This window comes from Sus scrofa, chromosome 14 (assembly GCF_054392235.1).
Source record: "Sus scrofa isolate SSC_HxYL_T2T_F1_AM1 chromosome 14, Sscrofa_HxYL_maternal_Yorkshire_Landrace_v2.0, whole genome shotgun sequence".
Classification (NCBI taxonomy): domain Eukaryota; kingdom Metazoa; phylum Chordata; class Mammalia; order Artiodactyla; family Suidae; genus Sus; species Sus scrofa.
In genome coordinates this window covers 84922223-84933597 of record NC_139396.1, presented here as the reverse complement: position 1 = coordinate 84933597, position 11375 = coordinate 84922223, and the positions used below count along the sequence as shown (strand labels likewise).

General features: G+C 40.8%; 1 protein-coding gene across 12 annotated transcripts in view; it reads left to right on the top strand.

Annotated features, from left to right (window-relative positions):
- The first annotated feature begins 2996 nt into the window (after window positions 1-2996).
- FAM13C (family with sequence similarity 13 member C) overlaps window positions 2997-11375 on the top strand; it is a 131367-nt gene continuing 122988 nt past the window's right edge. For 9 of the 12 annotated variants that reach the window (XR_014827950.1, XR_014827949.1, XM_084997000.1 and 6 more), the window contains exons 1-2: window positions 3066-3215; window positions 10277-10330. Coding sequence is in view for 3 of the 12 variants with exons in the window: in XM_013983265.3 (XP_013838719.1) it covers window positions 3154-3215; window positions 10277-10330 (116 nt within the window). In the remaining 9 variants the exon portion in view is untranslated. Of the gene's footprint in view, window positions 3039-3065; window positions 3216-10276; window positions 10331-11375 lie in introns of those variants that run through there. The other 3 variants (XM_084996998.1, XM_084997001.1, XM_084996997.1) reach the window with 1 other exon arrangement.

The window sequence follows — 11375 nt, the reverse complement described above, 5'->3', positions numbered from 1 at the left end:
GTTCTGTGTGCTCTAACAGATCCAACAGGCCATTCCCTCTCTCTCTCCCTCTCCTTGGGCCTCCCTTTTCCCTGAGACAGGACAGTATTAAAATCAGTCCAGTTAATAACCCCACAATGGCCTCTAATTGTTCAAGTGAAAGGAATAGTTTCCCATCTCTCACTGGCATCAAACCTAAAAATGATGAAGCTTAGTGAGAAAAGCAAGTGAAAGCTAGGGCTCTTGCACCAAACAGCCAAGTTATGAAATGCAAAGGTAATGTTCTCAAAGGAAACTAAATCATCACATCCATTCTGCACCCTATGCATCTAGGAGTAATTTAGACTTTCAAATCTTAGTGTCTAAGAAATTTTTTTTTAAGGCCACACCTGCAGCATATGGAAATTCCTGGGCTAGGGGTCAAATTGGAGCTGCAGCTGCAGCCTACACCATAGCCATGGCAACACCAGATCCAAGCCACATCTGTGGATTCTTAACCCACTGAGCAGGGCCAGGGATTGAATCTGCATCCTCACAGAAGCAATATTGGGTCTTTAACCCACTGAGCTACAGCAGGAACTCCCAAAGTTATAAGGCTATAGCTACCCTAAGTTTTGATTCCTCAGATAGATCTGGACAAAGCAGATTGAAAACCTTCTGAAAAGGGTTCACCATTCTAGATGCCATTAGGAACATTTGTGATTCATGGGAAGAGGTGTAAATATCAACATGAACAGCAGTTTGGAAGAGGGTGATTCCAACCTACATGGATGACTTTGAGGGGTTCAAAACTTCAGAGGAGTAAGTAACTGCCAATGTGGTAGAAAGAGTGAGAGAACTAGAATTAGAAGCACAGCCTGTAACTGTGACTGAATTGCTACAGTCTCATGATGAAACTATAAGGGATGAGGAGTTGCTTTTCCTGGGTGAGCAAAGAAAGTGATTGCTTGAGATGGAATCTAACTCCTGGTGAACATGCTGTGAAGATTACTGAGATGACAACAAAGGATTTAAAATACTACACAAACTTGGTTTATAAAGCAGAGGCAGTGATTGGAAGGATTGACTCCAAGTTTGAAAGAAGTTCTACAATGAGTAAAATGCTATTGAACACCACTGTACACTACAGAGAAATCATTTGTGAATGGAAGTGTAAATTGATGTGGCAGACTTCATTGTCTTATTTTAAGAAATTGCCACAGCAACTCTGACCTTGAGCAACCACCATTCTGACTGGTCAATAGCCATCAATATTGAGGCAAGACCCTCCACCATCAGAAAGATTCCAGTTCACTAAAAGCTCAGATAATGGCTAACATTTTTAGCAACCAAGCATTTTTAAATCAAGGTATGTACATTGTTTTTTTCAGATATAATCCTATTGCACACTTAGACTACAGTATAGTGTAAATGTAATTTTTATATGCACTGGGAAACCAAACAATTTGTGTGACTAGCTTTATTCCAACATTTGCTATATTATGATGGTCTGGAATCGAACCTATAACATCTCCAAGGAATACCTATATTAGGTTTTTATTCTGCCAGTGTTAAAAATGTCCAGGGAGAGGAAAGGAAAATTGCAAAAGACTTTAAGGAAATCTTGAAAGGTAAAGATATGACTCTCATACAAATATAGGCACACACCAGAATCTATTAACTTACTAATGCGGGGATCTATAAGATGATGATGCTCTTGATTCCAAGCTCATTTTGAGGATCTGAATATTTATATCCATTTAGAAAGAATGTTAGTATAAGACTGGATATGAAATTGGTTAAAGCTGCGCAATGCAATAAAACCATAAATGCTGAGCTTATCTTTTTCTCTGGACAGACTGGACAAAATGTGTAGCATTAGCAGTGTCAGTGTCTGTAGTGTCAGGAATCTAACCAATAGTGAATTCAAATAGTGAGTCAAATTCTAGTCAATCTTTTAAGAAAATTAAGCAGTCCATGGACCTGTGAAACACTGTCTCAGTGTGATACTGAAAGGACTCGTTCTTTCCCCTTGTTACAAATTTGAGTAATTTTTCTAAAAACCTGAAAGTAAAAATTTGAATTTTTTGTTAAATTAACTCATTGGTTTATTTAATTTGGACTAAAACCCACCATCTCAGCTGCTTCTGGAGGGGGAGAGATTAAAAGGGGGGAATGGGGCATCTCAATTCAAAATAAGCATCTTTCTCAGGTGACTGTTCACTGGGTTTCAAGGTCAGCTGAGCAGGAGAAATTAACAATGGAAGGCGGGCAGGACAAATCTCTCCAGGGTGGTGAAGCCACCCCTCCCCCAACGGGGCTGCTTTTATTTAAAGGGGATAGCTTTAGTGGATTTCATCTCTCATCCTTTCTAAAGGTGGTTGGGAGTGGAGTTCAGGAGGGCTGCTCTGGGCAGAGTAAGCCCCACCCCGTGGGGGGTCGCCCCAGTCACCAGCTAATGCCTGAATAAATTCTCCGCTTGCTCTGCAAGGGCTCATTCACCTGCACCCTGGGGCCGACCGCTTCCTCTATGGTACTGAAATAACAGAGTGCAGACAGCTCTGGTGTGATACAGCGAGCCCTCTTTCAGAGGCTTTTCTTTTTCTACACACACACACACACACACACACACACACACACACACACACACACACAACCAGCTATGTTCCCCTCCCCCCGTTCCCGTCCAGCTTTTTATAAACGACTGATGAATCTCTGAGAACCTCCATCCCTTGGGGGGGTGGGGGTGTCTATGAAATTGGTCGGAGACATCTGGAAGAAAGCAAGACCCCAGGGGATTTCAGCACCTAGGCAGAAACACTTGGGCTTTCCTGAGGGTGGCTAACACTGGGTGGCCAAGAGTAAACGCGCCAGAGCCCAGCTGGCGAGACTGGGATCGCACGGTACCGCTCCAGGGGTTCCCTGCGGGGATCCCGGGGTCCTGGGTCCCGGCCCCCGCCGCCGCGCCCCGCCCAGCTCTGTCCCCGCAGCCTCACGGGCTGCTGGGCTTTGTGGTTCGCCCGTGCGGCTGGGCCCCTGCTGGGGGTGTCGTTACGAGCATGTGCAGACAGCAGCCCAAGGTAGAGCGAGCGTGCCGGGCGAGCCCTGAGACTTGCCTTGCAATGCCATGTTTGTGTATGTGCTCTAACTCCCGGAGAGCGATCAGGGAGACGGCTCCCGGGCCAGACTTGGCTGATGTTTTCTTGTTTCTGTTTCAGCCTTCAGGATAATTCCTTCAGCAGCACCGCTGTAACCGAGTAAGTGATTCTTGTCCATAAAATAAGACTTGCATGCCTTTCTTTGGAAGCAACTATCGGGAAGGTACCCTCCACCGTCCCTAGCAGCTCTTGATACTAGATGCATTGTCTCCTGTAATCTGGGGCTGTGAAGACCGCGAGAAGTGCCGGCAGAAGGGGCCCAGAATCTTTATAGGTTGAAATTGGCCTTTTAGCAACTATGGGAGAGATATTAAACAAACCGATGGCTTGGAGAGCTCAGTGCTCCCAGATATGTGTTCTCGGAGTTCAGATTTTTTAAAAAAATAAATCTATTTGACATGTCAGCAAGGAAGCTTTGTTGTATTTTGCCAATGTTGGTATCTGTTTTCATGGAGCGTGCTGTATACATTTACAGCAAATAAGAGATGGATGTGAAATGAGTTCAATTCCAGCATGCGATAAACAGGCTAAACTTAGCCTCACCCTCTCTTGACTATAGATTTTTAAGACACAATAGAGTAAACTTTTCTTGCATGCCCTTTGTCAATTTTGTCTTCTGACCTCAGAGATCTGGCTAGAGGAGGAATGAGTTACCCAGTCCTATGTTTAAAGTGTTCGATTGGGATGGCTAAAATCATGTAACGTTGAATGAAGACCAGCATGCATGGTATTTTTTAAATTAGATGTTTATAGTTTATGGCTTTAATTCTTGCCATCCCTTCCTTAATATGTTTTTCTAATATTGTACATATATATTAAAAAATTAATAGATAGTATATTATGCTAATACTATAACTGATATATAATTGATATATATACATATATGTATGAATGTCTATACTTCATTTAATAGCATTTCAGGAAAAGGGGTATATAAAGTTCTATACTCAACTACATTAAAAATGCTGCAAGTTTGATATAGAAAGCCTAGTAACTTTGGAGCTTTTTGCTAAAGTTTCCTAATAGGCAAATAAATTATGTGAGTTTCAAGTCATCACTGTCACAATGACTTGGTGATGGAAGGTAAGATTCTACAGGGCTTCCCAGGCTCTCTTGTTCACATTCTTTTGTTTCTCTGATTGGATATGCCACTCTCTTGGTATTGTGCTTTGGACTGACTTAAGTGGAATTACTTTAAAAAAAGAAACAAACAAATAAAAAAGCCCCAGGGTTGATTTTAGAAGATGCAATGTAAAATACTCATTGGGACCTGCATCCTGTTAATGAGACTGCTTAGTAAGGATGCTACAACTTTGCTTTTGTAAAAGCCTAAGGGGAGGGAGAGTTGCAGGCCAAAGATAAGGATGTGACTCCCTGGTTCAGGTGCACAGTATTGCTTTCCTCTTTTTCCTGTGCCTACAGCACCAAGTGATTTCTGGGCCTGATTCTCAGGACCCCTGTGTGGCAGAATCCCCAGAGTCGGCCACAAGCATAGCAGCTTCACCATGGAGTTACTTAATTCCAGGTTTCACATGGACAATTTTTTTAAAATCCTTTATAGTTAAATGCTGGGGAAAGTCTGGTACCTTGTCTTTGGACACTCCCCAAGGAGTTCTGATTGCATAAGATCCTGTTGTTGTTTTCAGAGAAGTGACAGTGATTTATTTTAAAAGGCACAGAGTGACAATTGGAATGCCATCTGGCTAATCTAAAAATCTGAGGGTCATGTTTAAAACATACCAAAATCTTCATAGGTGTCACAGCACAGACTACGGTCATTTAAAACTAGCCATTGTATAATATACTATTTTCTCCTCCTCTTAGAAATATGAACCATTTTCCTTGGTTCTTTGGGCATGACCCCCAAGCCAGCAGGACCAGGATGCATGATCCTGAGACCAAGAAGTAACAGGTGCTCAGCCAGTATTTGGGTCTGCTCCTGGTATACACTGAGGAGGCCCTTGCTTCTCTTATATGTTTTGGATACAAGAAAACTTCTCCTTCCTCTGTCCTCATCCCACTCCTGTTTCCTCCGATCCACATGTACTTATCTTCCTTCATGTCTGAAATTCTAACCAGAGGTTTTTTGTTTTTTGTTTTTTGGTTTTTTTTTTTTTGGATGAAGGATTCTGGTGGTGACCCTTATTAAAATGGAAATTAAAAAGTCTGCGCCCCTGGGAAGTGAATTCAAGCTGTCATTAAGGCTTTAATATAAATTATGTTATCAGATAGTCTATTAATAGAGTTCTGCTTGGCCAGCTGGGGGTCTTCTAAGAGTCAAAGAGAATGGGAATTTGGAGGGAATCAAGGACATATTTTAATTCTTTTCTCAGTTTGTCCCATGCCTGGCCCTGTCTGTGCAGCTCTGGACCAGTTCACTGCTAAGATCAGAATGGCCTTGGCCTTCCCTTCTATATCTGTAGCACCCTTTCATCTATTCTTTTTCCATGGTCATTTCTTATGTTGCCCTGGCTAATCCGCTATTTGAAATGAAGTCTGCCCAGCAATGAATTCTGTAAGGAATTAATTATCATTCAAAGCAGTGGTTTTAAAAACCAGCTGATCCTCAGTCTCAACTGGGGAAGGGCCTTGAGGCTTGTGAAAAATCCAGTTTCCTAGGCTTTATCCTGAAGTAGGAACCTGGAAATAAATGATGGGATTGGAGTTAGCCCAGTGCTAGTCTGGGTTTCATAAACCTGCGGGCAGTGTTAAACATTTTAGAAGCATACTGGTTATGAGGCTCCACCCTCAAGAGAGTTGATGTAGTGGGGAGCTGAAGCTAGAATTTTCTTTTCTTTTTTTTTTTTTTAGGTCACACCTGCGGCATATGGAAATTCCCAGGCCAGGGGTCAAATTAGAGCTGCAGCTGTAAGCCTATGCCACAGCCACAGCAATGCCAGATCCAAGCTGCATATGCTGCAGATTGCAGCAACAACAACTCCTTAACCCATTGAGTGAAGTCAGGGATCGAACCCACATCCTCATGGAGACTCTGTTGGGTTCTTAACCCACTGAGCCACAATGGGAACTCCTGGAACCTTCTGTTTTGATCAGGCACTCCAGGTAGCACTGATACAAGTGGTTCTGGGGACACACTTTGAGCAGCCACACAGGATTGCAGCCTGTACCTCGGCAACTTGGCCTTCAAAGGACACGGTACTGCAGGTAGTTGTCCTTGCCTGGTACAACTACATTTTATCTAATCACCAGTCTGAGGCCTTTCTTCTTATTTACCCCAAATCAAAAAAGAAAATCTCTCATGGGCACTTCTTTCTCTACCATGATGCTAAGAAATAAGACTTTCTCTCTCTTATGAGCCTCTAAGAACAGAGACTGAAGAGACTATTTGGTGGGCTGAGTTGGTGGAGCAGAAACAACATGAGCATCACTGCTTTATGCCTTGGAATTCTGGGCAATTCCTTAGCCCCTGTGTGAAGGTAATTCCTGCTTCATAGCATCACCAGGCTTAATTGAGATAATATGAAAGACAAAGTGAGCTGTAGAGTACTATCTACCTTTTTTCTTATTTTTGGTTGATAAAGTGAAAGTCCAAATGGAAAAGTAACAACCCTGAGCATTTCACAAAGAAATGATTTCAAGGACAAATTACCTGTTTACTGTTTGGGAGACCACAAATTAAGAACTCTGGGATTTAGAATCTAGTTGATGAGAACCTTAAAGGAAGTCATTTAATAAAGATGTCTTTCACATTTTTTTTTTTTACTATGGACAAGAGCAAGAAAAACATTTTGTATTGCAATCCAGCACACACACATATTGTATTTATACAATGTATATTTATAATGTATAATAAATCATGATTTGTTTAAAAAGTTTCATGAAATAAAGCTTCACCCGCATAATACTGACATTTTGCATTCTGTTTCTCTACCAACAATGTTAACAAAATACTGGTAGAGGCTAATTTCAGGACCTGCTAATGGGTCCCAATTTGCAGTTTGAAAAGCATTATACTAGAAGATGTCCAGTTCTGAATATTTAAGGAGAACATCATTTAAGAGATTTGTCTTTAAATTTTCTTGTTGGGATATAATATAGGAAGAGAATCTCATGCCCAAGACCAATCAGGCATTTGATCTGCGTTGATTTTGGGGGGAACCTCTGGATATGGGTTCCCACTGTGGAATGCAGTTTTATAATTTGGCCAGTATTATACATTTGTAGAGGGGGCTCCTGGGCAAGGAATCAGTAAAACAATCAGAAGGAAGATGTAAATTTAGTAGAACTTGATGGTCTTCAGTGAAGCAAATGAAAACCCAATTAAACCGAAAGAGCTTAGATATGTGCACCACAGAAGCCACAGGGAGATCTGTTTCATCACCATATCGCCAAGCTAGGAATTGTGTCTTCTGGAGTGGTGATCGGACTTATTCAGCAGTCCTTAAAATTGGATCAGCTAATTAGCTCTGGCCTCATCCTTCAGAAAGACTCTGCAATATGTTCTGGTGCCCCGTTTCCATTTTTAACTAATTCTACTTGGAGAAGAAAGATTAAATAAGTGAGAGGGAGAAAAAAGTTCTTGCCAAACTCCCAAACAATAGGTATTGCTGAGCTCTGAGGCTGAACCTCTGTTTGAACCCTAGTTCTTCAGAAGCAATGATTCCAGATTTCTGTTCTTCATTGATTTTTCTACTTAACTAGGTTGCTTTTACTGGGAAACATTTTTACTCATGTAACAAAGCTCAGATGATCTATGAAAGTAAATGCCTCCTAATGTGGGAGAACAAGGCAACATTTAGGAATTTAATTGTTGTTTTCCATGAAATGGACAAAGTGGGTTATTGAGAGTCAAAAAAATGGGAAAGCACGGAAATTTAGTTCATTTTGTTAAGGAGAGCATACTGTTAAGTTGGTGGATTTTTTTTTTAAACTGCCACAGGAATAAAATATTTCAGCAGGTAGAGAGGGCTGTAGTCTGTGGGTGGCCTTAGTTTAATTCATTACAAAACCATAATTTAAAAGGGGTAATAAGGGAAAAGAACTGAGGCTTCATCAGTTTGTTCTGTGAATAAATTATACACCATGGCTTGTAAGGAATATTTTAAAAATTTAAATGATTTCACATAGTATAAATACTATTTTATGGTTATATCTATGTATGTAAATATTTATCTGGTTTTGTCTACTCATTACATTGTGCCTCTCTCAGAGCAGGGTCCAGTTCTTTACTTTTTTTCTTTTTTTAAAAAAAATTTATTAATGTATAGTTGATTTATATTTGTGTCAATTTCTACTATACAGCAAAGTGACCCAGTCATATATATGTATATGTATATATATATATACACACACACATATATATGTGTATATATGTATGTGTATATATACATACACACATATATATGTGTGTATATGTGTATATATATGTGTGTGTGTATGTGTGTGCATATACTTACATATATATATATACACACACATATATATATACATTCTTTTCCTCATATTATCGTCCATCATGGTCTATCCCAGGAGATTGTATAGAGTTTCCTGTGCTATACAGTAGGATCTCATTGCTTATCCATTTTAAATGAAATACTTTGCATCTACTAACCCCAAACTCCCAGTCCAGTTCTTTCTCAACTTTCTGTCTTTTAGAAGTAGTGCTACTCAAAGTGTGGGCTCACAAATCGTTTGTAATTTGCCTGAGAGATAGAAAGGACAGAAATAGGGAATCTGCATTTAATAATTTTTATAGGAATTTGACATTCCTTTGGTATTTTTACCAAGTTATCTATCCACAGTGAATTGGAAATAAGAAACCAACTAGGGTCAGTCCCAAATCCCCAAAAGCTTGAGAAGCAGAGCTCCAATGCCTAATGCGGTCCCTGGAAGGCAGTGAATGCTCTATAAATGCTTGTGAAATTATTTCAGGGAACAGACTTGCTGAGGAACCAGAGTTAATGATTCAATTCAAACATTTATTGAGTGTTTACTCTGGAACAGTGCTGTGGGTACTGTAATAGTATATCCAGAAAAAGAAATAATGGTTCTTGTCATGGAGTTAACAACTAATTTAAAAGATCTCAAAGAGGAGTTCCCATTGTGGCAGTGGAAACGAATCCGACTAGGAACCATGAGGTTGAGGGTTTGATCCCTGGCCTTGCTCAGTGGGTTAAGGATCTGGGATGCCGTGAGCTGTGGTGTAGGTCACAGATGCAGCTTGGATCTGGTGTTGCTGTGGGCTGTTGCTTAGGCCAGCAGCTGTAGCTCCAATTCGACCCCTGGCCTGGGAACCTCCATATACTGCAAGTGTGGCCCTAATAAAAGCAAAACAAAACAAACAAAAAAAAACCAACTCAAAGGTACAAAGGAATTGCATAACCATTCTAGGCAGGATATGGTTGGTTACTAAAACCTCAGTATGAAGAGTAAACATTTCTGTATTAAGGTTAAAGTGGAAACAAGGTACATGGGTGAAGTTGGCAAAGGAAGTTCCCAGAGCTTGGGAGACTTGAGCATGAAAGCTGAGTAGAAATTGAAGATGGAAAAAGCATTTCAGGCTGGAGTAGTGTGGATTGAGGTGGGGTGGGAGAGAATGGCTGAGAACAGGAACAAAGGCTCCCTCACACAAGGCAGTGGGAAAATGGTCCTACTCCAGATTCCCTTAGGGCAGTATGGAGCATTGGAGAGTTTTCAATATGGAAGAGCCAAGAATTTTCCACAAGGTTATTTCGGGTGTTTTGTGAAAAGGAAGGAGATCGAGAAAGTTTGAAGGCCAATGGAGAAAGCCAAATGGCAACTGGTGTGGTTTGGGACTGCCTGAGGCAGAAATAATGCCAAGAGGCATGTTGTAGAGTTTCTTTTGAGCGAACAACAATCCAGCAATCCTGGTATCAGATGTTCCCTCAAGTACTGTGACCACTTAAGTGTCCTTGTTAAGAACTTGTTAGTTTAGGTGATGCAGAGCAGTGGAGAAAAAGGAAATATTACCTCTGGTTCTGAGCTTTTAAGTTCTCATAATATAATGACATTACTCTCATTACCTGGTAGACATTTTGGGAACTGATGCTGGTTTGGGCCAGAGTGGTAAAGATTGTTCCATTTTTTAGTTTTTTGTGCTAATCTTAAGATAATTCTAGACTATTGCTGCTTATGCTGCCACAGACATTTGGATCTGATGTTTTCTTCCTTCTCCCCAGGTGTGACGAAGACACAGTCTCTCTGCAAGATCAGACTGACTGCTCCAGTCTGAGGTATAACTCACCATTGTTTAGTTCTTGAGCATGAAGAACAGAAACCATCTGGGTCTGGTGTCTCAAGTCTCTTTGAATTCTAATAATTTGTTCTCAGGTCCCATTTCTTCTAATAGATGATCTCCTCTTGAAGGAAGTTTTGTCTTATCCCCTTTTGGGTGGATACCACTCTTAGCATCCAGGACAGTACCTTTCATATGGAGAATGCTCAGTAAATTCCTGTTGGATTACACATGGATTAGTGCATCTCAGTGTTACTGTAAGAGAACTTAAGGAAGAGGTTCTAGATTTATTCACAAAACATGTCATTGAGTGTCTGGAGGGTGGTCTTGGTCATCAAGGGGTTCATAGTATGATGGCAAAACCAACACAGTTAACCATTTCTTCCATATTTGCTTTGTCCCAAGCACATTCACGTACATTTTGTTATTTCATCTAAACTGAAAGGAAGCGGATGTTTTCCTCCTTATCCTGTAGATGGAGAAGCTGAGGCTCAGAGGGATTAGAGCTTATCTAAGATGACACAGCCATTCTGAGGCAGAATTTGGATTCTGGTCTGTCCCATGCTAAAGATAACTTGTTGGATAACAAACATTTGTTGAAGGCCTATTTTGTGAGCCAGAAACCAGTGGAAATATGGGGTAGAGAAAGATAAACTATACCCTGACCCCAGGAATTCAGTCCACTGTAGGAGATAGGCAAGAATATAGATGTGGATGTTACAGTGTATTAAGTGCTCTTTTACTAGAGGTAAACAGAGGATTCTCTTAGAAGAACCTCAATAGCTCAGCAAAGTTTCTGGGATGGATTTCTAAAGAAAATTACACATGGTGCATGACTGTTTTCGATGGGATATAAGGCTCCCAAACCATGATGTAACCGAGCAGAGGGAGTAACTTACTGGAAAGCCAACAGAGAAAAGAGAAAATAATTCAAGTTGAAGGTACAGCAAGCAGTTCAGGATGGCAGGAACTCTGAGAACTGAGGAGGCCAGGATTGGCAAGAAAGTTCCAGAGATAAACAAAAACCCGATTACAAAAGTTTT